The sequence below is a fragment of the Zea mays genome, chromosome 7, assembly GCF_902167145.1.
Source record: "Zea mays cultivar B73 chromosome 7, Zm-B73-REFERENCE-NAM-5.0, whole genome shotgun sequence".
Classification (NCBI taxonomy): Eukaryota; Viridiplantae; Streptophyta; class Magnoliopsida; order Poales; family Poaceae; genus Zea; species Zea mays.
In genome coordinates, this window is record NC_050102.1 from 72,223,415 (window position 1) to 72,249,567 (window position 26,153).

The 26,153-nt window shown below is 53.0% G+C and overlaps 1 protein-coding gene across 1 annotated transcript; it reads right to left on the reverse strand.

Annotated features, from left to right (window-relative positions):
- Nucleotides 1-18,820: 18,820 nt before the first annotated feature.
- Nucleotides 18,821-25,938, reverse strand: LOC103632446 (ENTH/VHS family protein). Its single transcript, XM_008654255.2, has 6 exons — nucleotides 25,347-25,938; nucleotides 22,640-22,741; nucleotides 22,239-22,496; nucleotides 21,950-22,075; nucleotides 21,232-21,819; nucleotides 18,821-21,086 (listed from the first exon to the last, which is right to left on the reverse strand). The coding sequence occupies exons 1-6, from the start codon at nucleotides 25,677-25,679 to the stop codon at nucleotides 19,344-19,346; spliced, it is 3,150 nt and encodes a 1,049-aa protein (XP_008652477.1). The 5' UTR covers nucleotides 25,680-25,938; the 3' UTR covers nucleotides 18,821-19,343.
- Nucleotides 25,939-26,153: the final 215 nt, after the last annotated feature.

A 26,153-nucleotide genomic window follows, 5' to 3' on the forward strand; every position in this document is an offset into this window, starting at 1 on the left:
AAATCTAGGATTTGATTGTTGTCCTAGGTTCAAAGGTGATGTTGTAACCAGAGAGTTCAGCGTCCCATTTATCTATTCTGGCGGACGCCTCTGGATTTCTGAATAACTCTCCAAGACCCCGATCTGAAGTGACTCATACTTTGTGTGCCTCAAAATAATGTCTTAGCTTACGCGAAGCCATGATGATAGCGTACGCTATCTTTTCTAACTCTGTCATGTTGCACTTGAAGGTTGTAAGTACTTTGGAGACAAAATATATCGGGCATTGGTGGGTCTTGCCCTCTCTACGCATTTCTTGGACCAAGGCTGTGCTGACTTCGCTGGGTGAAGATGTGATGTAGAGTAGTAGGGGTAATACTGGGTCTGGGCTGGTTAATGTTGCCAGATCAGACAGATATTTTTTAAAGACTCGAAGGTTGCGGCTTGTTCTGGGCTCTAGGTGAAGTCCTTTGCACCGTGCAACGCTTTGAGGAAAGGAAGGCTTTGCTCAGCGGATCACGAGATGAATCTATTCAATGAAGCCAATCTGCCTGTCAGTCGTTGTATGTCCTTTATTGATTGTGGCGGTGTCATGTCCATGATAGCCTGGATTTTGCTGGGATTGGCTTCGATTCCTCTGTGCAATACGAGGTAGCCAAGTATCTTGCCTTGGCGGACACCAAAAATGCATTTTTCTGGATTCAGCAGGAGTTGGGCTTTGCTCATGTTTGCGAATGTTTCTACGAGGTCTGATAGGTGGTCTTCTTTGTTTTTGTTCGCAACGTGTCGGCGTTTCGACCCCGGGGGGGGTCCCTGGACCGACGAGTAAATTGTCGCCGCGTGTCCCAGCCCAGATGGGTCGGCGCGAGACGGAGCACGAAGGGGGGAAACCGGAGGGAGGCAGGCGTAAAAGGGGAAACCCGCGACCTTCGTGTTTGTCCCGCGCCCAGGTCGGGTGCGCTTGCAGTAGGGGGTTACAATTACAAGCGTCCGCGTGGGAGGGAGCGAGGCCTGCACGCGTCGTCCCGTCCTCCCCGCGTGGCCAACCCTCCGTAAGAGGGCCCTGGACCTTCCTTTTATAGGCATAAGGAGAGGGTCCAGGTGTACAATGGGAGATGTAGCAGTGTGCTAACGTGTCTAGCAGAGAGGAGCTAGTGCCCTAAGTACATGCCGTCGTGGCAGCCGGAGGGGTTTTGGCACCCTGTTCATGAGATGTCGTGGCCGTCGGAGGAGCGCTGGAGCCTGGCGGAAGGACAGCAGTCGGGGCTGTCGAGTCCTTGCTGACGTCTCCTTGCTTCCGTAAGGAGGGCTAAGAGCCACCGTCGTCATGGAGCACGCGGGGCGCGCCATCATTATTTGTTTTACCGGGGCGAGCCAGATGGGACGCCGGTCTTGTTCCCCGTAGCTAGAGCTAGCTAGGGGTAGGGTAATGATGGCCCCTCCTGTGACGTGGTCGGTCCGAGCCCTGGGTCGGGCGAGGCGGAGGCTCCTCCGAGGTCGAGGTCGAGTCTGTCTTCCGAGGTCGAGGTCGAGTCTGAGCCCCTGGGTCGGGCGAGGCGGAGACCGTCGGCTGAGGCCAGGGCCGAGTCCGAGCCCTGGGGTCGGGCGAGGCGGAGTTCGTCGTCTTCCGGGGCCGAGGCCGAGTCCGAGCCCTGGGGTCGGGCGAGGCGGAGTTCGTCGTCTTCCAGGGCCAAGGCCGAGTCCGAGCCCTGGGTCGGGCGAGGCGGAGCTTCCTATGGCGCCCGAGGCCGGACTTGGCTGCTGTCAGCCTCACTCTGTCGAGTGGCACATTAGTCGAAGCGGCGCAGGTGGCGCTGTCCTCTTGTCAGGCCGGTCTGTGGAGCGGCAAAGTGACTGTGGTCACTTCGGCTCTGTCGACTGAAGGGCGCGCGTCAGGATGAGGTGTCAGGCCATCCTTGCATTAAATGCTCCTGCGATACGGTCGGTCGGCGTGGCGATTTGGCCAAGGTTGCTTCTTGGCGAAGGCTGGGCCTCGGGCGAGCCGAAGGTGTGTCCGTTGCTTGAGGGGGCCCTCGGGCGAGACGTAAATACTCCGGGGTCGGCTGCCCTTGCCCGAGGCTAGGGTCGGGCAAGGCGAGATCGTGTCCCTTGAGTGGATCGAGCCTTGACTTAATCGCACCCATCAGGCCTTTGCAGCTATGTGCTGATGGGGGTTACCAGCTGAGATTAGGAGTCTTGGGGGTACCCCTAATTATGGTCCCCGACAGTAGCCCCCGAGCCTCGAAGGGAGTGTTAATACTCGCTTGGAGGCTTTTGTTGCACTTTTTTGCAAGGGGACCGGCCTTTCTCGGTTGCGTTTTGTTCCGGTGGGTGCACGCGAGCGCACCCGCCGAGTGTAGCCCCCGAGGCCTCGGAGGAGTGGTTTGACTCCTTCGAGGTCTTAATGCGTTTCGCGATGCTTCGGTCGGTCTGGTTGTTCCCTCATGCGAGTTGGTCGTAGCCCGGGTGCTCAGTCGAGTTCCAAGTTCTCGGGCTGGTATGTTGACGCTGTCAACGGTTTGGCCGGAGCCGGGTTTGCGAGAGCAGCCCCCAAGCCTCCGCACAGAGCGAGAGGACGGTCAAGGACAGACTCGACTTTTTTACATACGCCCCTGCGTCGCCTTTCCGCAAGGAGGAGGGGGGAAAGCGCCATGTTGCCCTTGGAGGGCGCCGAACATGGTGTCTCCAGTGAGCTGCTAATGGGTAATCCGAGTGGACGTCCGTGCCCTATTTGTTAGGGGTCGGCTAGTGACCCGGAGGCGCACTCCAAAAGTACCTGCGGGTGATTTGCGGGACCCGGTCCCCTTTTGACGGGGTCTGAGGGCTCGATGCCTCCCTCTGATGGGATTCCGTTACAAAATCGTTCCCGTTGGTCTCGGAAATGTCCTAGGGTACCTCGGGAGCGTAGCCCGAGCCTTGGTTATGTATCGAACGTACCCAGGGTCATCCCTCGCTCTGCGTCTGAGGCGGTTGTCGAACCCTTCGAGGGCCAGCCTACGAACCCCTGATCAGTAGTGGGCGTGGAGCCCGAGTGGCCTGAGGTGGCCGTTGAACCCTTCTGAGGGGCCGGCCTTCGAACCTCTGACCAGTAGTGGGCGCGGAGCCCGAGCGCTCTGAGGCGGTTGTTGAACCCCTCCGAGGGGCCAGCCTTCGAACCTCTGATCAGTAGGGGGGCTCGGGGCCCGTTTCCTTCGCGGAGAAGGATCCCTTTCGGGGTATCCCCTTTCTCGGTCCCTGTTGTAAGAGAGAGAAAGAGGAAGAGGAAAAGGATACAAAATCGAATAACGTGGCACACCTTTTTTGACGCGGTCATTATGGCGGAGGTGAAGCGTCGCCTGCTTCGCCCGCCAAAGGTGACGCCTGTCCTACCGCAGAGTTAATGCGACGGGACGAGTGGTTCGCGGGGCAGCCGTTGCGCGTGCGCGAGCCGTTCGAGGAATGGAACACGGGCGCGCCGTCTTCACGCCGTGGGAGAGGGTTCTCTCGCTGTCCCAGGAGGGGACGCGAGCTTGGCTGACGACTTGACCGCTGCTTCCGCCCGCCTGCCACCTCCATTATTGCCGGCCCATTTCTGGCCGTATCGACCGTTGCACCTTCTCCCGCGGCTGACTGACCCGTGACCGATGTGCTTGGTTGGCACTGTTGGGTCATGTGCAGGGTTGCCTCGAGTCGCGGTACTGGTTCCGCAGTCGAGGAGGCACGGTAGTGGCGCGAGTGGCGGTGCAGTTTCTTGCACGTAGCAACCGGCGAACTGGTTGCATGACGTGTGGGCCTGGGCCTCCATGCTGGACGCGTCGAAGTCGAAAGGGTGCGCCCCCTTGGTGCGGTCGCATGCCGCCTGCATGGCGATCCGCCCTTTCACCCGCTGGTCTGGGCGAAAGGGGAGGAATGCTCGTAACTGCTGGGCAGTTGCGCGCACCACGCGCGGCGGTTTGGCTTCTTCTGCCCCTGGCCAGCTTGCATGACGTGTGGGACCTAGCCCCCGTGTCGTAGGGGGAGGACCTTGGAGCGTGTTGGAGAAGACTCAGCCCGCGATGGCTGAGGACGCAAGTGGGGAGAGTTGCCTTTAAAAGGAGGGTGACCCCCTTGAAAGGCAACCATGTCCTTGCGCTCCCCTCATGCGTCGCGTCTTTCCACCTTCCGAGCCCCCGGATGGGGAACACTCGCAGTCCTTCCGCCTTGTCGTTGGAGGAACGCAACTTCGTGGAAGTTGGTATCTTTCAGCCATCGTTCGGCTTCAAGGATTTTCATCAGGCAGCCCGGCTGCATCCCCTCGTCGGTGGTCACCCAAGACGGTGACCACCAGTTCGATGGTGGGGAGAAGCGAGTCGGGCTGCGATCTTGGTCCCGCCCTCAGCTTCAAGGATCTTCATCATCCTGGCTGGGGCGGAGGCCGGGCTGAGCCGGAGCTCTACCTCCCGTGCGGGTTCGTGGGTCACCTTCTCCCTCAGCATTCAAGGGAGAGGGCGCTCACCGGCCTAGCGGGAGGGTCGGACTTCGACAACGCGGGGCTGGTCGGCGGTGAGTGTCGTCAGCTTCAGCGCGTTGGGCTCGCTGGCTCAGCTGGCTCTGGCTCGGCTCCCGGTGCCCCCTCCCGCCGCAAGAGCGGTTGTCGCGCCGCGCGCACCGGAGGACTGCCCAAGACGTCGCGCGCTGCTAGGGCGGCGTTCGTGTTCTGGGGCTTTATCGCCCCGCGGGCCCTCCAATGTGGGGGGTTGTTCGTACCCGCGGAGGCGGAACCGGAGTTCCGTTTGTAATGGCACCTTGAGTGCTGGTGTCTGTTCACTGTGGCTGTCGGGGCCTGAACATGTATGTATTCTCGGCACGGAGCCGTGTTTTTTCCTCATTCCGAGCACTAGGACTCGCCTGTCGGCTAACTGAACCGCTTAACCAAGTGTGAGTTGCCTCGTGCGAAGGTGACGAGTGAGGTATCCGTATCTCGGAGGCGTAGGAGTCCCTCGGCTCGGTCGGCCTTGCCGCCCGAGGCTTCTCTTGCTTAGTTAAAGGAACCCTCGGCCGCTCTTCGATGAGCCGAAGCCGGAGGCAGCGGTGTCCGCATGGACAGAGGCAGAGTTGGCTCGAAAAGAAGACTTCGTCGGCTGGAGCTTGGCCGGGTCGTCCACTGGCGGGACCGACGCCGGAGTCGAGTTGCCGAGGCCACGAGCCGGGCTGATGTCCTCGGGGGACAGCTGGCTGAGGCTTCGGGGTGGCTGGCCGAGCTGTCTGCTCGGGCCGGATTCCTGGAGAAGACCCTGGCGGCGATGGCCCGGGCGTGGTGCTGATGTCGTCCTTCAGAGTGGAGATCCTCCGACCGTGTTGCCGTTCGAGGCTCAGTTGGACTTCGCCGAAGGTGGGGTTGACGCCGAGGGTGCTGCTGCTCCCCCTCCGTCAAGTTCCGAGCCTGCAGGATCGGTTTATCTTGTAGTGTGCGTATGTTTTCTGCGGCCGCCGAAGCCCAAACATACTGTCGTCGTGTTGTAAAGCTGTGTTTCTTTTCCTCTTGTTTCGAGTATCTGGACTTATTTGTCGGTAACAGAATTGTTTGTCCGGGCGAGAGTTACTTTTCACGGAAGGTGATGAGTGAGGTATCCGTATCCCGGAGGCGTAGGAGTCCCCCGGCTCGGTCGGCCTTGCCGCTTACCTGTACTCTTACTCGTCCGTAGGATTCTGCTATCGATATAGTCGAGAAGGCCCGAAAAATCGTTTCGGCAGAAGAGTTTTCGAGCGTGTAGACTTGTTCGGTCCGCGGAATCACTTATCCGAGCGTGAGATACTTATCGCAGAAGGTGATGAGTGAAGTATCCGTATCCCGGAGGCGTAGGAGTCCCTCGGCTCGGTCAGCCTTGGCTACTTACGTGTATTCTGTCGTTTTCAGGATCCACTTTCGAAGTAGGTCGAAAAGCACGAAAGACGTTCTGGCAGAAAAGAGCTTTTTCGAGGAAAATTTTGACGCGGAGGGGGTTCCCCCCTTATAGCCCCCGAGGGAGGGTCGGGCTTTGCCGAGGCAAGGCTGACCCTTCCTTGATGGTTAGACTTTGTGTGTGAACGAGGTGTACGAACGACTCGAAAGCATCTTAAGGGTAGAAGCGACATAGCTGTCGGATGTTCCAGGCGTTGCTGTAGACCTCGCCTTGACTGTTGGCCAGCTTGTACGTCCCGGGCTTCAGAACCTTGGCGATGACGAACGGCCCTTCCCAGGGAGGCGTGAGCTTGTGCCGCCCTCTGGCGTCTTGTCGCAGCCGAAGCACCAAGTCGCCCACCTGGAGGTCTCGGGACCGAACCCCTCGGGCGTGGTAGCGTCGCAGGGACTGCTGATACCGCGCCGAGTGTAGTAAGGCCATGTCCCGAGCCTCTTCCAGCTGGTCCAGTGCGTCTTCTCGGTTAGCTCGATTGCTTTGGTCGTCGTAGGCCCTCGTCCTCGGGGAACCGTATTCTAAGTCTGTGGGCAAGATGGCCTCGACCCCATAGAGGCATAGACTAGAAAGAACGGTGTGAAGCCCGTGGCTCGGCTCGGCGTTGTCCTCAGGCTCCAGACCACCGAGGGGAGCTCCTTCATCCATCACTTGCCGAACTTGTTGAGGTCATTGTAGATCCGTGGCTTGAGTCCTTGCAGAATCATGTCGTTGGCACGCTCTACTTGCCCATTCGTCATGGGGTGAGCCACGGCGGCCCAGTCCACCCGGATGTGGTGATCCTCGCAGAAGTCCAGGAACTTTCTGCCGGTGAACTGGGTGCCGTTGTCAGTGATGATGGAGTTCGGGACCCCAAAGCGATGGATGATGTTGGTGAAGAACGCCACCGCATGTTTGGATCTGATGTTGTTTAGGGGTCGGACCTCGATCCACTTGGAGAATTTGTCGATGGCGACCACCAGGTGCGTGTAGCCCCCGGGTGCCTTCTACAAGGGGCCGACGAGGTCCAGACCCCACACAGCAAACAGCCAGGTGATGGGTATGGTCTGCAGAGCCTGAGCGGGCAGGTGGGTTTGCCTTGCATAGAATTGACACCCCTGGCAGGTGCGGACAATTCTAGTGGCGTCGGCCACCGCGGTCGGCCAGTAGAAACCTTGTCGGAAGGCGTTTCCAACAAGGGCTCGGGGCGCTGCGTGATGACGGCAAGCTCCCGAGTGTATTTCTTGTAAGAGCTCCTGGCCTTCGGCGATGGATATGCATCGCTGGAGGATGCCTGAGGGGATGCGGTGGTAGAGCTCCTTCCCGTCCCCCAGCAAGACGAAAGACTTGGCGCGCCGCGCCAACCGCCGAGCTTCGGCTCGGTCGAGGGGTAGCTCTCCTCGGTGGTGATATTGCAGGTACGGGGTCTGCCAGTTTCGATTAGGCGTGACCCCGCTCCGCTCCTCCTCGACACGCAGTGCCTCACCCTTGACGGCTGAGGGTGCCTCGGGCTGGGCTGAGGCCTTCTCGGGCTCGGGCGCGTCGTCGGTCTTGACGGAGGGTTGATGCAGGTCTCGGGAGAAGACGTCCGGGGGAACCGTTGTCCGCCCCGAGGCTATCTTAGCCAGCTCGTCCGCAGTCTCGTTGTATCGTCGGGCGATGTGGTTGAGCTCGAGCCCGTAGAACTTGTCCTCCAGGCGCCGAACCTCATCGCAGTAGGCTTCCATCTTCGGGTCGCGGCAGTGGGAGTTCTTCATGACTTGGTCAATGACGAGCTGCGAGTCACCACGAGCGTCGAGGCGTCGGACCCCTAGCTCGATGGCGATGTGCAACCCATTGACCAGAGCCTCGTACTCGGCCACATTGTTGGACGCCGGGAAGTGGAGGCGTAGCACGTAGCGTAGGTGCTTCCCGAGGGGCGAGATGAAGAGCAGGCCCGCGCCTGCCCCTATCTTCATCAGCGACCTGTCGAAAAACATGGTCCAGAGTTCCGGTTGGATCGGAGCTGTCGGGAGCTGGGTATCAACCCATTCAGCCACAAAGTCCGCCAAGACTTGGGACTTGATGGCCTTCCGAGGGGCGAACGAGATTGTCTCGCCCATGATTTCCACTGCCCACTTTGCAATCCTACCCGAGGCCTCTCGGCACTGGATGATCTCCCCCAGGGGGAAGGATGACACCACAGTCACCGGATGAGACTCGAAGTAGTGTCGCAACTTCCGTCGCGTCAGGATCACCGCTTACAGCAGCTTCTGAATTTGTGGGTAGCGGATCTTGGTCTCGGACAGTACCTCACTGATGAAGTAGACTGGCCTCTGGACGGGCATTGCATGCCCCTCTTCTCGTCTCTCAACCACGATCGCAGCGCTGACCACCTGAGTGGTAGCGGCGACGTAGATCAAGAGGGCTTCTCCGACAGCGGGGGGCACCAAGATGGGCGCGTTCGTGAGGAGCGCCTTTGGGTTCTCGAGGGCTTCCTCGGCCTCAGGGGTCCAAGTGAAGCACTCGGCCTTTCTTAAGAGGCGGTACAGAGGTAGGCCTCTTTCGCCGAGGCGCGAGATGAAGCGGCTCAGAGCCGCAAGGCATCCCATGACCCTCTGTACGCCTTTCAAGTCCTTGATGGGCCCCATGCTGGTGATGGCCGTGATTTTCTCCGGGTTGGCCTCGATGCCCTGCTCGGAGACGATGAACCCCAAGAGCATGCCTCGGGGGACTCCGAAGACGCACTTCTCAGGATTGAGTTTTACGCCTTTCGCCTTGAGACACCTGAATGTCGCTTCAAGGTCGGAAAGGAGGTCGGAGGCTTTCCTCGTCTTGACTACGATGTCATCGACGTAAGCCTCGACCGTTCGACCAATGTGTTTGCCGAACACGTGGTTCATGCACCTTTGGTAGGTCGCACCCGCATTCCTCAAACCAAACGGCTTGGTAACATAGCAGTACATGCCGAAAGGTGTGATGAAAGAAGTCGCGAGCTGGTCGGACTCTTTCATCCTGATTTGGTGATACCCTGAGTAGGCATCGAGGAAAGACAGGGTTTCGCACCCAGCAGTGGAATCCACGATTTGATCGATGCGAGGCAGAGGGTAGGGAACTTTTTGGACATGCTTTGTTTAGACCAGTGTAGTCTACACACATCCGCCATTTCCCTCCTTTCTTTCTCACAAGCACAGGGTTGGCGAGCCATTCGGGATGGAATATCTCTTTGATGAACCACGCCGCCATTAGCTTGTGGATCTCCTCGCCTATGGCTTTGCGCTTTTCTTCGTCGAATCGGCGCAGAGGCTGCTTCACGGGTCGGGCTCCAGCTCGGATATCCAGCGAGTGCTCGGCGGCATCCCTCGGTATGTCGGGCATGTCCGAGGGACTCCACGCGAAAACGTCGGCGTTTGCGCGGAGAAAGTCGACGAGCACTGCTTCCAATTTGGGATCGAGCTCGGAGCCGATCCGGATCTACTTGGAGGCGTCGTTGCTGGGGTCGAGAGGGACAGACTTAACCGTCTCCGCTGGCTCGAAGTTGCCGGCATGGTGCTTCACGTCTGGCGCCTCCTTGGAGAGGCTCTCCAGGTAGGCGATGAGGGCCTCGGATTCGGCGAGGGCCTCGGCGTACTCCACGCACTCCACGTCGCATTCGTACGCGTGTCGGTACGTGGGGCCGACGGTAATGACCCCGTTGGGGCCCGGCATCTTGAGCTTGAGGTAGGTGTAATTGGGGACGGCCATGAACTTGGCGTAGCATGGCCTGCCCAACACTGCTTGGTAGGTTCCTCGGAACTCGACCACCTCGAACGTGAGGGTTTCCCTTCGGAAGTTGGAGGGAGTCCCGAAGCAGACGGGTAGATCGAGTTGTCCGAGGGGCTGGACGCGTTTCCCGGGGATGATCCCGTGGAAAGGCGTCGCGCCTGCCCGGACCGAGGACAGATCGATCCGCAGGAGCCCGAGGGTCTCGCCGTAGATGATGTTGAGGCTGCTGCCTCCGTCCATGAGGACCTTGGTGAGCCTGACGTTGCCGATGACGGGGTCGACAACGAGCGGGTATTTCCCTGGACTCGGCACGCGATCGGGGTGGTCGCCCTGGTCGAAGGTGATGGGCTTGTCGGACCAGTCTAGGTAGACTGGCGCCGCCACCTTTACCGAGCAGACCTCCCGACACTCTTGCTTGCGGTGCCGAGCCAAGGGGTTCGCCACTGGTCCACCGTAGATCATGAAGCAGTCGTGGACCTCGGGGAACTCCTCTGCCTTGTGATCCTCCCTCTTGTCGTTGTTGTGGGCCCTGCCACCTTCCGCAGGTGGCCCGGCCTTGTGAAAGTGGCGCCGAAGCATGGCGCATTCCTCAAGGGTGTGCTTGACGGGCCCCTGATGATAGGGGCACGGCTCCTTGAGCATCTTGTCAAAGAGATTGGCGCCTCCGGGAGGTTTCCGAGGGTTCTTGTACTCAGCAGCGGCGACAAGGTCCGCGTCGGCGGCGTCGCGTTTCGCTTGCGACTTCTTCTTGCCTTTCTTCTTGGTGCCGCGCTGAGTAGACGCCTCGGGGACATCTTCCGCGGGCGGCCCTGGGGCTGCTTGTCCTTTCGGAAGATGGCCTCAACCGCCTCCTGGCCAGAGGCGAACTTGGTGGCGATGTCCATCAGCTCGCTCGCCCTGGTGGGGGTCTTGTGACCCAGCTTGCTCACCAGGTCGCGGCAGGTGGTGCCGGCGAGGAACGCGCCGATGACATTCGAGTCGCTGACGTTGGGCAGCTCGGTGCGCTGCTTCGAGAATCGCCGGATGTAGTCCCGGAGAGACTCTCCCGGCTGCTGGCGGCAGCTTCGGAGATCGCAGGAGTTCCCAGGGCGCACGTACGTGCCCTGGAAGTTGCCGGCGAAGGCTTGGACCAGGTCGTCCTAGTTGGAGATCTGCCCCGGAGGCAAATGCTCCAGCCAGGCTCGAGCGGTGTCGAAGAGGAACAGGGGAGGTTGCGGATGATGAGGTTGTCATCATCCGTTCCACCCAGTTGGCAGGCCAGCCGGTAATCCGCGAGCCACAGTTCCGGCCTCGTCTCCCCCGAGTACTTTGTGATAGTAGTCGGGGTTCAGAACCGGGTTGGGAACGGTGCCCGTCGTATGGCCCGGCTAAAAGCCTGCAGACCGGGTGGTTCGGGCGAGGGACTCTGATCCTCCCCGCTGTCGTAGCGTCCCCCACGCCTGGGGTGGTAGCCTCGGCGCACCCTCTCGTCGAGGTGGGTTCGACGGTTGCGGTGATGGTGCTCGTTGCCGAGGCGACCCGGGGCCGCAGGCGCTGTGTTGCGCGTGCGCCCGGTGTGGACCGAGGCTTCCCGCATGAATCGGGAAGTCCCGGCGCGATGTTCCGAGGGGTACCCTTGCCTTCAGGAGGCAGAGCTTTTGGCCCGTCGGACCGCGGCATCCTCCAGGAGATTCTTGAGCTCTCCCTGGATACGCCGCCCCTCGGTGGTTGATGGCTCCGGCATCGCGCAGAGAAGTATTGCCGCTGCAACCAGGTTCTGGCCGACCCCACTGGAAGCCGGTGGCGGCCTTGCCCTGACATCGTCGGCGATGCGGTGCTGGATGCCCTGGGGTAGATGACGCGCTTCTCCGGCCGGAGGTTGGCCTGCCCATTCCTGCCGGTGTCCCGGCGGAACGGCTCAAGTGTTCCTACTCCCTCGTCGAGCCTGGCCTACATCTCGCGGATTTGCTCGAGCTGTGAGTCCTGACCCCCCGCAGGAACTGGGACCACAGCTAGCTCCCGAAGGATGTCAACGCGAGGCGCAGGCCTAGGAGGATCACCGTTTTCCGGTATACCAAGATGGTTGCCTTCGTCGGGACCCCCTAGATCGATGTGGAACCATTCACGACTTGGGCCGCAGTCCTCGTCGCCGAAGCTGCGGCTACCGTCGGAACAATCGGAAAGGCAGTAGTCGCATGCGGTCACGAAGTCCCGCATGGCACTGGGGTTACCAAGTCCGGAGAAATCCCAACAAAAGTCGGGCTCGTCATCTTCCTCGGAACCTGAGGGCCCGTAGGTCGAGACGGCTGTCGTCCGGTCCCAGGGTGACCGCATACCGTACCCCGGAGGGTTTGGACTCGCCTCTATGAAAGCGTCCACCGAAGCGAAGTCGCTTGGTGGGTCGAGGATGAATCCAAAAGGCACGAGATGGGAATCGGTCGGTACCTCTTGGTCGACGGGCGGTGACGAAGTCACGTCAGGGGCAGACTGCACCGTTGTCTCAGGTACGAGGGTGACGCCCAGCAAGTCCTTTGCGAGCGTGCTGGCGTCATCCGTCCGCTTGGAGTTGGCGTGTTGCGGGGAAACGGCGCTCGTCTTCGTCTCAGACGCGAGGTCGATGCCCGACGTGTCCCCCGTTGGGGCGCCGGCGCCATCGACTCGCTCGACAGCCGACGAGGTGCCGTCTCCTGCTTGGCCTTGGTTACCCCGCCTCCTCCTTCGTCGGCGGGGGAGACGACGGGACAAACCTGAATGTTGTTCTTCCGCCACGTGGGGAAGACGTCGTCGACTCCGCCGCCGGCGGGCGAGTTGTCGGCCGCCATTGTCGCTGTCGCGCGACGGGGGAAGGAGTATCATGTCGTAGCCGCCGTCGAGGGACATGAACTCAAGACTCCCGAAACGGAGCACCGTTCTGGGCTGGAAAGGTTGCTGGAGACTACCCATCTGGAGCTTGACGGGAAGCTGTTCGTCAACACGCAGCAGGCCCCTACCTGGCGCGCCAACTGTCGGCGTTTCGACCCCGGGGGTCCCTAGACCGACGAGTAAATTGTCGCCGCGTGCCACAGCCCAGATGGGTCGGCGCGAGACGGAGCGCGAAGGGGGGAAAACCGGAGGGAGGCAGGCGTAAAATGGGAAACCCGCGGCCTTCATGTTTGTCCCGCGCCCAGGTCGGGTGCGCTTGCAGTAGGGGGTTACAAGCGTCCGCGTGGGAGGGAGCGAGAGGCCTGCACGCGTCGTCCCGTCCTCCCCGCGCGGCCAACCTTCCGTAAGAGGGCCCTGGACCTTCCTTTTATAGGCATAAGGAGAGGGTCCAGGTGTACAATGGGAGATGTAGCAGTGTGCTAACGTGTCTAGCAGAGAGGAGCTAGTGCCCTAAGTACATGCCGTCGTGGTAGCCGGAGAGGTTTTGGCACCCTGTTCATGAGATGTCGTGGCCGTCGGAGGAGCGCTGGAGCCTGGCGGAAGGACAGCTGTCGGGGCTGTCGAGTCCTTGCTGACGTCTCCTTGCTTCCGTAAGGGGGGCTGAGAGCCGCCGTCGTCATGGAGCACGCAGGGCGCCATCATTATTTGTTTTACCGGGGCGAGCCAGATGGGACGCCGGTCTTGTTCCCCGTAGCCAGAGCTAGCTAGGGGTAGGGTGATGATGGCCCCTCCTGTGACGTGGTCGGTCCGAGCCCTGGGTCGGGCGAGGCGGAGGCTCCTCCGAGGTCGAGGTCGAGTCTGTCTTCCGAGGTCGAGGTCGAGTCCGAGCCCCTGGGTCGGGCGAGGCGGAGACCGTCGGCTGAGGCCAGGGCCGAGTCCGAGCCCTGGGGTCGGGCGAGGCGGAGTTCGTCGTCTTCCGGGGCCGAGGCCGAGTCTGAGCCCTGGGGTCGGGCGAGGCGGAGTTCTTCGTCTTCCGGGGCTGAGGCCGAGTCCGAGCCCTGGGGTCGGGCGAGGCGGAGCTTCCTATGGCGCCCGAGGCCGGACTTGGCTGCTATCAGCCTCACTCTGTCGAGTGGCACAGCAGTCGGAGCGGCGCAGGCGGCGTTGTCCTCTTGTCAGGCCAGTCAGTGGAGCGGCGAAGTGACTGCGGTCACTTCGGCTCTGTCGACTGAAGGGTGCGCGTCAGGATGAGGTGTCAGGCCATCCTTGCATTAAATGCTCCTGCGATACGGTCGGTCGGCGTGACGATTTGGCCAAGGTTGCTTCTTGGCGAAGGCTGGGCCTCGGGCGAGCCGAAGGTGTGTCCGTTGCTTGAGGGGGCCCTCGGGCGAGACGTAAATCCTCCGGGGTCGGCTGCCCTTGCCCGAGGCTGGGCTCGGGCGAGGCGAGATCGTGTCCCTTGAGTGGACCGAGCCTTGACTTAATCGCACCCATCAGGCCTTTGCAGCTTTGTGCTGATGGGGGTTACCAGGTGAGATTAGGAGTCTTGGGGGTACCCCTAATTATGGTCCCCGACACAACGACTATCTCATCAACATACATGAAAACGTTGCAGCCCATCTGGTCTTCAAGGATTTTTTTGGTGAGGCGGGAGAAAGTTGATCTGGCGTTCTTGAGTCCTTCGGGCATTCGCACGAAACAGTATGCGCCGAAGGGTGTGATGAAACTTGTGTTGGCCTTGTCTTCTTCTTTCATATAGATCTCATGATAGCCCGAGAAGCAATCCAAGAGAGACATGACATCGCAGCCAACTGCAGAATCAACTATCTTGTCAATTCGTGGTAAAGGAAAGTTATCCTTTGGGTAGGCTTTGTTGAGGTTGGTGAAATCGATGCACATTCTCCATTTCCCATTTTTCTTCTGCACCATGACGACATTGGCGAGCCAGGTGGGTAGGCAATTGGCTCGATAAATTTCGCTTCTAATAAATGGTGCACTTCGACTTTCACAGCTTCTATCTTTTTGTCAGACATTTTTCGCAGTCGTTGTTCCTTAGGCGCATAGAGGAGTCGATGCCTAGATTGTGCTCAATGATTGTGTGGCTGACCCCGACTAGGTCTAAAGAAGACCATGCGAAGACATCCTTGTTGCGGTTAAGGCAGGAGAGAAGTCTTGCTTCTTCGTTTGGCAAGAGGTCTTCGCTGATTAAAACTGTTTGCTTGGGGGTTGCGGGGTCGAGGGGGGCTGTCTTGGTTCCTTCGTTACTCTACATTTGTGTGTTAACTTTTTTGTTTTTGGTTGTGCGAGGACTTTTGGTGTCTTTGTATTTTGTCGTTAGACAATGCACATTTCACTGGCCTAGGACGAAGTCTTTTTCTATGTTCCTGGCTGCCTGTTGATCGCCATATATTGTGATTACACCTTGAGGGCTTGGGATTTTCATGCATATGTAGAGTTCGTGTATTGCTGCCTCAAACTTATTAATGGATCCTCGCCCCATTATGGCGTTGTAAGGGTAGACCATGTCGACTATGTCGAAGGTGACTTGCTCACTTTGCTCGTTGGGCACAGTGCCAAAAGACAGTGGTAGCTTTATTTTGCCGATTGGAAAAGTGCCTTTGCCTCCAAAATTGTATAAAGGGTTATCTGCAGGCTTGAGTAGGCTATGGTTGATGCCTAATCGGTCGAAGGCGTGCAAGAAGATGATGTCGGCCTGACTGCTATTGTCGACAAGTACCTTGTGTAAATCCCATCCTGCCACCTGACAGTTGATCACCATGGCATCTGCATGTGGCGCACTACGTAGGTCGATGTCTCTTGCGTCGAAGGTGATTGGTATATGAGACCATTTTGTCTAAACCACCGCCCTAGTAAGGGCTACGTGATTGACTCTTCGGTAGTGATCTTTCTTCTGTCATTTAGTGTCGATGTCTACGCTCGATCCCCCGGTAATCATGTAAATGACCTCACGGAAAGGTTGATCGGCGAAGTCCTCTTGTTTGGGTGCTGCTGGTGGTGGTGGAGGAAGGGCTTGGATCTCTTGGTGTTGCTGGTACATATGGTTTTGCTGGTGGGGTGGAATGGTTCATTGTGGAATTATCGCTGGTGGTATTGTTGGGGGTGGTAGGTGTGTGCGACAACTCATTGGTTGTCGGCTGGTTGATTTCTGGCCATCCTATCTTTGGTAGCCTTGGTTTTAGGGCAGTCTCTAGTGGGGTACAAGGAGTCTTCACCGTGAAAAAGGCAGTAGAACCTTCAGGGTTGTGGGACTCGGCCTTTACCTCTACATCTAGGGTTGCTGTCGTGGCCCTGTTGTGTGGGGTACTCTTGGCTACGAGCGATGTCTCCAGCCTGTTGTTGATTGGCGATAGTGTTCACTTGTGGCTGGTTGCGGTTTGTCCGGCCGGAGTCGGACTACGCGGGTCTGACCCATGTCCTGCTAGACTGCGGAGTGTCCTTGGGTTCCACTGCGATTCGATCTTTTGATGGTGGAGCTCTTTGGACTGGGCATACTTTTTGAATAACTGATATAGCTCTTGCAAGTTTTTGGGTGGGTCTCTTATGCAATGACTGTATAAAACGCCAACGAAGACCACTGATTGCGCAGTGGATGGTGTTGGGATCCTTCGTCTTCCGAAGGTCCTCAAAAACAAGGTTACTATTTGTTTTCAGCATATTACTAAGTATTACAGGAACTTCGTTACCAGGAAAGCTTCGACATAACTCAAGGGAAGTATGACGAAGCAAGCTTCATCATGGTGAAGCAGGAAGACGATGTAGGGAGAAGGTGTTGTTCAAGTTATTGAATGCAAATGACAATGTCGTCCCTGTGACATTTGTAAACCCTATATGTAATTGTTGAGGGCATGAATGTAATAACACACGAAGCTGTACGATTGTCTATAAATAGATGAACAGTACCCCGTACTATTCACGTTGGATTGTAATTGCTCTTGCGTCATTGTCTTCAAGCAAGCCGAAGGTATCGATGTAATACAAACTTTAATAGTATCTATATCTTCGTTATGAAATAAATATGTGGCTTGATTTTACATCTTGTAAATGTATTCTTATATCTACGAATGATGAGGACTTTTCCTTCATGATCTTCATCTAAAATTCATTATACCCGAGAGGGAATAATGCTTCGAAGGACGAAGGTTTTTAACATATAACAAATGTGTTGCCTTGTTCTTGATCCGAAGCAGTTGAGAACAAGTGAACAACAAATGGCTATATGTTCATCGACAGATGGCAGTTGTGACTTTAGTAGGAGTAACTTTTTATAGTACTCCCGAGGGTTTCTTTCTCCTACTGTCTGTAGATTGATAATTCAGCTAGGGCATCTATGTCTGGCCTGTATCTTTGGAAGTTTAACGAGAACTTGTCGCGAAGTGCTTTCCATGACTTGATTGATAGTGGCGGCAATCTGGTGTACCATGTCAGGGCTGGGCCTTCGAATGCTATAATGAAGGATTTGGCCATGGTGGCGTTGTCCCCTCCGAATGATGCAATCGCAACCTGGTAGCTCATGATGTACTATGCTGGGTATGTGCTACCATTGTACTTGGGGTAAGCACCTGCTCTGATGTTGCTAGGCCAAGGTGAAGCCTGGAGTTGTGGTGCAAGTGGGCTTCACTCGTCAAGGTAATTTATCCCCTCGAAAGTGGTAAGAACGATGAGAGGGCTCTGCTGCATGTGGTGTGAGCCTTCGCCTTGCATATCTGCAATTTGTTGTTCTAGTCCTAGTTCTAGCTCTCTGGTCTTCTACTCCTCATCTAGTATCATCTGTCTGACCTTGGCTTCCATGGTGATGCGCTGGCGCCTGGCTGCAAGTATTTCTTTTTGTTTCTGTAAATGATTATTCTTGATGAGAAGGGCTCATAGTTTGAGTTGGTCTTTGGCTGAAATGTCTAAGATTTCGCCATCTTCGACGATGTCTTCTGCCTCTAGGGGTGAAGCCTGGCGGGGTGCCTGAGGTACTCCCTCAGAGCTGCAGGTGCGCTCGGTGCCCTCCGACGTAGGAAGATTGTCTTGGTGTTGCCTTTTGCTGTTGACGGTCTCATCGTCGAAAACCTTCTGAGGGATGTCGTCCTCAATGGGAGCCTTGCCTTTTTTCAACCAGAAGGGTCGTCTTCGCTGCATCGTCAATGGAAGTGGCAGCCTTCGAAGTCGCTCTCTTTGGGGCCATCGCGGGAATGGTTTTTCGTAGCACGGTGGGCACCAAATGTTGGAACTCGCTAACCCGTGGTCATCCTAGCTCAAACAATGGGAGAACAGGAAATAGTTTGATAACGCTTAACACACAGTATTAGGGAAACAGTGTTTTCTGTCCCCCATAATGGTGTTGTACGGGGGTATTTATAGGTAACCGAGGGACAGCTATATCCTGTCAAAGACGATTGTGCCCTCGACTACCTACGTTATCCCCAGAATATTCCCCTTCGGGGGTTATGGTGGGTCATTACAGCGTGATTAATTACAAGCATAGACATACACACTAACAACTCTACCCTTATAGCGGCTTACAAGTGGGACCCTGTAACATGGGCCGGTTATACGTGGCCCCTTATTACAATAACGAGCGGGTAACAACACATGGTCTTCACGTTCCACGTGCTCAGCCTTCGGAATTCTCGGCGGTCTTCGTTCTGACACGTCGAGACGGAGGGAGTACTCAAGCCTTCGCGCACTCTATGCACTCCCTCCATAGTGGAGCTCTCGCTCTTTAGTCTTCACGCTCTTTGGTCTTCGCTTGAATCCCTTCTGACATATTCCGCTTTTTGCCATGTAGTCGATCGAGCAAGGAGGCGTTGCGCCTTCGCCCCCAACACATCGAATGAGAGCGTTTGGTGAGTTTTTGTTAACCAGGTGAGATAAGGGCATGTAACCCTATTTAATAGTCTTTTGAGATGTCAGTATAGGTTAATTATATAGGTTAATTAAACAAATCTAAGAGACGAGCTCACGAATAACCCGTTTTTACACGACTCTTCATACATATTGTCTTCTATCTATATTTAAAAAACAAAGGCCTAGAGTTGTATTATATAGCCTCTTAGCTTTCTTGTACTTCAAAAAAAACTAATCAAGTGTCTATAGATTGCACGTGCCTTAAGAAAGATTGCTTGTTAGAAGAACTAATCGCATTTATTAAGTGTACAACCGAAAATTAGCATCTATCTTAATATGTGAAATGCTGTCAAAAATGACTTCTAAAAGGAAGCAAAGGGAGTAATGACTAAACGGTAACACATTATGCTAATCGTGGATTTAATTATAGTTAATAAATTTGTCTCATTCATTTCGTCTTCATCCATTTTTATAATTAAACTATATTTAATTTGGTATTCAAACATCCGATGTAAACCAAACATTCCCCTTAGTCCTGCCTCTATCATGTTGTATTATCAGTTTCGTAGTGCAAAAATTCCTAACAGTCAAGAAACGTATCGTCAGAAAACAGCAGTGCTCAACTTACATGCGGGATATCATACCCCTTTTCCACGTAAAGAAATCATACATTCTTTTGACATCCTCTTGCAAAGCTCTCTTTGTATCAACATAAAGACCCAGCCCCTTCTCAGATGGAGACCAAAAATATGAAGATTTTGATAATTCTGAACCGCATGGCCGAAGTGCTCCTCTGGGGCTTTATTCTTTGTGTAAGCACTTTGTAAAGGGCATGGTTAAATCCATGGATGGTTGCAGATCTTCGCAAGATTTGTTTCTGATAACGCCTGCCACCTCCACCAAGCATCTTACATGTATGTCTTAAGCCCAGTTGCCGCAGACCACCTGATGATGCACATTGCCTCGTGCAAACACCAGCTTCAGCCTCATCCACCTCTAGGCCCCTCGAGAACTTGGCTTCTGTGAACAACCATTCTAGTCAACGTCCATGCCATCGTTTGAGCCTCTTGGCATACATCTTACATGGACTATAGGCACATGCTCTTCACCCTTAACATTGTTTCCGCAGCTATTTTTACCCTTGGCATAATCCAAGAATACTGCATCCTTGTACATCCAGTTCCCCTTCTCAAAAGAATATACGTCATCAAATGGTTCCCCACACAGTGCACAGATAATTTGCCTCTCGTCTGCATGGACCATAAACTCACACACTTCTGCAGAACCTAAACCTGCATCAGAAGCCTCAGCGCTATCCTCAATTTCATGTGATCCATCAATGTAAATGTTCCTGCTAGGATACCATCTCTTAGGTGCGATACCAGTATAGATAGTCCTTGACTCCCTTGGCCCACAGCTTGATGTGTGCAAACTCAGTTCTTCAAGCCCGAACCTATTACCACACATTTTACACTGATGGCTTTGGTCATCGAGGTAGCTAATTACATGCTCATGGTACTTGCGAAGTTTCTCTGGCTTGAACTCCAGGCCAATGAGGTCACCCATCTCAATTTCGATAGCTTTGGGTAACGAAGCGTTTGGTGGGGCAGATGAATCAGAATTAGATGATGACACCTTACCAAATGAAGACTTCAGAGCTGGCAAAGGCACACCTGAAGCTGCGACATCTTTACCATTTATGCTTGATTCTTTATTTGGCTGTGAAATGACAGCATCAGATGAATCAGAGGCAGGAGAAGAGATTAATCCCTTTGCAACCAGGGAACTGAGAAGACTCGAGAGCGGCGCAGCTTTCTCTGCACTCTGTGTTGATGGAGGTGGTGGTAGACCTGGTGGCAATGGTGGACGAGAAGTGTTTGGTGTCTGTGTCTGCAAAATGGTATTTTCACCAGCAGCATTTTGAAGTGATAAAGAAGCCACTAGAAGTGAGCCACTCGGACCAAGAGGCTGTGCATCACTGTGGTTACTTGGTTTGAACCCACTCTTTATGAGACCAGCCAACAAATTACTAGCACTTGTCAGATCTGAGCTTATAGGGGTGGAATCACTGGGTAAAGATACTTCTCCAAGCTGAATGGAAGGTCTGAACAGTGATGGAGAATTTTCACACAAAAAGCTTGCTTGCAATTGATCAGATGGATTAATATGTGACTTGGACTGTATGATAGGGTACTTTTGTGTCTGCAGGGTTGCCTGTAGACTAGGTTGGCCCTGAGTAAGTTCATCATTGTGAACCACAACATGAGAACCTTTAGCAAGTACAGGCAATGCTCTCTGGCTATATTCTTCTTGAGGATCTTGGCCCAATTGAGAAAATGATCCAGAAGGATAAAAATCAGACTCGTCATGATTTGGAGAACCCTGACGTGCAAAGGGTGCAGTAGATGAAGGTGGGTGAGCTTGTGGAGGGGAAGATGACCAATATCTATGCTTCTGCTGCCCAAAAGCCTCAGTTGATCTTATTGGCACACTATTTGTAGTATCTAGGTTTGACCTTCCAGCATAGTGTCCTGATAACCTAACAGGTACAGATGATATGATACTTGCTGGCATGGTGCCAGTACAAATGGACATCTCTGCTGGCTGATTTGAAAACTTTGATACCCAAGGGTCCAACCCATTGTCGGGGAGTGCTTTTTCCTGGGACACCCAGAGAGAGGAATCTCGAGCTGCTGGGAACTGTTGTCCATAGGGCCTAATTTCCCTATCAATTCTAGCTTCCACCTCACGCTTGCCAAGAAGGTACTCTTCCTGATCCTGAACAATTGAAAAGTAGTATTATAATACTTTCCAACAAGGTGCATGTTTAAAACATCTCTGGCATTATTATGTAGCAACAATTAGCATATCAATATTTACTCGATACTTAATATAATTTTCTTTCAATGATTGAGACACATACCATGTATGCTGAAATTCTTCTTTCTTGACCTGCTGCAAATCCAAATCTTGACACATTATCAACTTTATGTGTCTTGGGATCTATACATTCCACAGGTCCTGCATCTGCCCATTTAGCACTTTGGAGGCTTGCAAACTTAGCATTGCCATCATCAGACATCCATTCTCCTTTTATTATATTATGGGTACCACTATATTCTGTTGTTTTAGAGGGTACATCATCCCAAACATATTCTTCTTCCTCAGAGTGCTTCCAGCTTTTGTTTGATGAAGGCCTACCAACTCTATTAGCATTAATTGATCGAGTTGGAAGAAGAGCACTATCGAAATGTACAGATCCTGATGGCCGAACATCCTTGCTTGTATAAAAGTTGCTGCGCTTGTCAATTTTTTCTTCAGAAGACACAACACCAGAGGCATAATAGGGTCCCCCAATTCCATCTTGGCCTCTGGGTTTTGAGCGAACTTGACCAGTTCCCACAACAGCCTGCTGTGAAGTGTTGGAGAATCCAAGGCCCCTCACATCTCTACCTGCAAGTTTTTCATGAATAGGATTGCTAAAAGGGTCCCTCTGAATGTGCTCTATGTTCTGCATGTTACAGTTAGAAGTAGTATATTAGAAGAAGAAGAAAACCGTGAATAACACAAGGAGCAATGACACTTTTTTGCCATTTTACATGAAGAGATGTCAAAAGAACCAAAGAGAGCAGACAACTTACAGGTCTAGCATTAGGAGCATCCAATCGTCTCCCTGCACTTCTTTCAGTACCTAGCCTATTAGCCCTCTCAATATCATCGTCTGTATCAGCAATTACAGCTGTCTTAGCACCACTTCCAAGTATCCCCTGTCCAAAGTAAGGGGAAAACAGAACCAGGAACAAAATCACATGGGGTGCAAAAGAACAAAGTGGCAGCCACAATGCTACACATGGTACATATTTTGATTATGTCCAAGAGGTCAAAGGAATGAACAGGTGTATCAACATAACTTGAGAAAGAATATCTTGCCTTAGTTGGTTGATTGAGCTGCTGCCTCGCTTCCAAATATTTTGGATTTACATGTATGCTATTGGATGGACGCGGCGATTGAGAATCAGTCCTTGATGGTGCAGCACCTGATAATCCATTGGTAGATGACTGAAAACCAAGTTCCTTCTCAATCGTTTGGAGAGGAGGTAGAGGAAACACTCCTTTCCATGTTCCAAAAAGATGCCTCATGCTATGATGTATAGAAGGATCAACTTGTTTATATGCCTTGCAGAACACCTAGCAAAAATGAAAAATACAACCAAAGAAAACTTAGTTATTGTGATGTCCAAGTCATCCTCTCAATAAATAAATATGGTTTCCAGGGGTAGGAACCATCTCTGTTCCCATGTCAAGAAGATGGTGCAAAATGAAATACTAACCTCTGGTAATCTTGCTGAGAAATGTTTGACATAATCTTTTCCAATATTTTTTACAATACTGTCAAGCAGATACAGCGATGGTAGTTTCTGTTCACTTGGAACCTACAGGGACAAGCAACCATCAAATAAAACAGATACACCCCCTCCTCCATACATAGTGCATAACAATTGTGTAACACTATAGTGGATTATAGTAATACAGGGTGACAAGAAAAACCACATGTTGATATACCTCGACAATGTGGATTCAAGACAAGAACACTGGCAGATATGATTTGAAAACAGAACATATACAACGGTGCGAGTCTTACAATTCACACAACTACATATCTGAGAAGGTTCAATTGTGTTTATTCGTCATTCCTTTCATCCAGTGACTAGGACTCAACCTTACTTCTAAAGAATCCAGTAATGTTTCATTTTAGAACACAACCAACGAAACAAAACGAGCATAGATAACATGCCGTCTCAAACCATGTAAAGCAGCAAGGTTACACAAAGTAATACACAAACCAAGTCAACTAATGCTCAGCGGTTATCCAGGAGTGTAAGGAGAAGCACAGTGCAGGCCACACTTGTGGCATATATTATACTTCGCAATTCCATGTCCTTTTACCAGTGCATGGACATATTTTTCATATGTACAAGACGGTGTATCATAAACTTCAGTTTGTAGTAGAACTTTCTGAAATCTGGAACATATTGCAATTCAACAGATTAGGGTACACAAAGTGATAACTTCTTCACTGGTCAGCATGAGAATAGTATAATAGTTACTGCAACGTGAGGATATAATCTGTACACAAGTTTATGGAGAGTGTGGGATTGAAACGCTTTTGAAGCCTGGTTCAATGTTCAACCATGCTGCTGACAACTTATGATGTTTTCATACCAGTGGTAACTGCTGTAGCCCTCTAATTAGCAGAGGGTGGTCCAAAAGTCAAAACACAATGTTCATATTTGTTTTGCCATGTCACAGGAGTCTCAAACTTATATAAACCAATTAATGTGGAGAGTCCCTGACCGAAGGTCCATATTAACAGAGGCCTGTCCAGTTTACAGTTTCAAGGTAACGAAAGAAATCAAATCTGAAGCATAGGTGAGCTTCGGACCAATGATGAAGCTGAACCTTCGGATGAATAAAAGAAGCCAAAGCTCTAACGTCTTCGAAACGTCCAAGCCCTAACATCTTTGAAGCGCCAAAGCCCTAACATCTTCAAAGCACCGAAGCCCTAATGTCTTCGAAGTCAAAGGCGCTGACCAATGAAGCCAAAGCCTTACAGTACAGGGAAAAGAAAAGTTGTACACGGCACGTCAAAGACATAAAATGACGAAATTGTACTCCTGTTGCTGAGTATGACAATTATGTAATAGGGAGGGCAAAATTGTAATTTCATATGAAGGTATATAGCAGCTTGATCCTATAAATAGATTAACAGTGTTACTGCTACAGAGATCGGCATTTTACATCCCTGCTCCTGTATCTATCCCCTGTCAAGAGAACTTCCAAAGATATATGATAACACGGTCTTTACATCTGTCAAGAGAACTTCCAAAGATACATGATAACACGGTCTTTACATACTTAGCTTCAGTTGCACATCTAGTTCCCTACTTTATGACTTGTTCATTGATAATGTGCTTCTTGTAAGTTCAATCATTTAAGGGAACGTGAATCTTACCTTCGTCATGCCATTGCAACTTCCATTTTTAAACTTCGTAATTTTTCATGAGTTTCGGCGTATGAATATATTTATCAGGTCCCTTCTCCACTTCATCCCCTTCGAAAATGAGAGGGAGCAATTGTGATCCCTTCTACCACATTGCAATTCGATTTTACCCCTTGTTTTTCAACTTTGTGATTTTACCACACTGTTTTGAAAACGAAGCTGATGAAAATCAAAATTAGTGATTAAAAATAAAAAACCAGGAGTAAAATCACAATTGCAAGGTGAGAGAAGGGTATAATCATAATTAACCCTGAAAAAATGTTGAATTTTTCAGGGTTGATTGTGATTATACCCTTCTCTCCCCTTGCAATTGTAATTTTACCCCTTATTTTTTATTTTTTAATCACTAATTCCGATTTTCGCTAATGGTGTTAAAGGAGAGGGCGCAGCTTCATTTTCAAAGCATAGGGATAAAATCACAAAGTTAAAAAAGGAGAGGTAAAATCACAATTGCAAGATCAGAAGTGTATAATCACAATTGCCCCATAATTTAATTATGTTGCCATGTTGTAGTTCTTCATAGAATTTCGACTGGTACCCAACATCAATAAACACTTCAGAAACAAAGTTCAAACAAAGTTGAACGAGGAACTTTGCGTTTGAAATCATATAAATCACGTATATTAGTATCACAAAACAAGCTCAGCGGACACAAGAGAGCAAGAGGGAGAGAAAAGAGATGGGAAAGAGATTTCTCAGCAAAGATAGGTAAATCAGCATTTCCTTTTGCATCTACTGTACACACAACTCGTTTGCGACATCACAGCGACTGATCTTGATAGCTAGCGTGGACACTAGTGTGCACAATGCACAGAGGCTTGGAAATCATACCACACCACCAAGCACACGTGCTGTATCTAGCATAAGGGACCGCCAGTGGATGCTTGGCGCCTTAGAGTTACTTTTACATGGTGAATTGAGGAAGAAGGGGAGACGGCAGTTTGACGAGCGTAAGAGGAGTCAAAGACAAAGGTCACCTCGAGGATGTTGGCGCAGATTACGGCGGCGATGGGCTTAGCGGCCTGGAGGTTCTCGCCAGCGATGATGGTGAGGTTGGTGATGATGGGCTTGGAATTGAAGGTGAGCTCCCCAAGCGCGGTCCGGTACTGGCCGAGCAGCTCGTCAACCAGCGCTTGCTCGGCGGCGCTTGCGCCGCCATTGGAGGCGGCGGCGGCAGCGGCGTAAGATCTGGGGTCCCGTGCCGGCGGCTGCGCGAGGCGCGGCTTCTTCGCGCCGGGGTCGGGGCTAGCGGCGGATCTGCGGGCGGAGGCGGAGGCCTCCATGGGGACAGCGGAGGCGGAGGCGCGCATGACCGGCGGGTGGGCGGGCGGGAAGCTAGGGTTTGGGGCGCATTGGAAAGGGAGAGAGCGGGAGAAGCTAGGGTTTGCAAGGCGGGTCGCGTAATCGAATCATGGGGATCGGGCGTCAGCGAGGGAAAGTGAGGAGGAAGGGCACAAGCGGCGACTTGCTGCTACCGGATGCAGAAGGCAGCAAGGTTTGATTTGATTTGGCGTCAGCGTTTCGGGTCTGGAGACCGGAGGTAGCCAGGTAGGAAGACGGGAGAAGGGAGCCGCGAAAGAAGAGGACGCAGAGCATGGCACACTTCTGTTTTCCTTTCTCTATTACTACTAGATGAGTGCCCGTGCGTTGCAACGAAACTATATAATAACACGATAACTTATGTATATATGTGTGTTATATTGTTATAGGTGAGTGCCCGTGCATTGCAACAGAATCAATATGAATACATTGATATACAATGTCTCACAATCTAGCATAAGTTG

Bases quoted from the DNA above. Each gene is read 5' to 3' on its own strand.
- LOC103632446 (XM_008654255.2), bottom strand. From the start codon at position 25,679: ATGCGCGCCTCCGCCTCCGCTGTCCCCATGGAGGCCTCCGCCTCCGCC. The intron at 21,820-21,949 runs GTAAGTTGTCTG...TGTAACATGCAG, and splicing joins ATGCTCCTAATGCTAGACCT to AACATAGAGCACATTCAGAG. The intron at 21,087-21,231 runs GTATGTGTCTCA...TCAATTGTTCAG, and splicing joins GAAGAATTTCAGCATACATG to GATCAGGAAGAGTACCTTCT.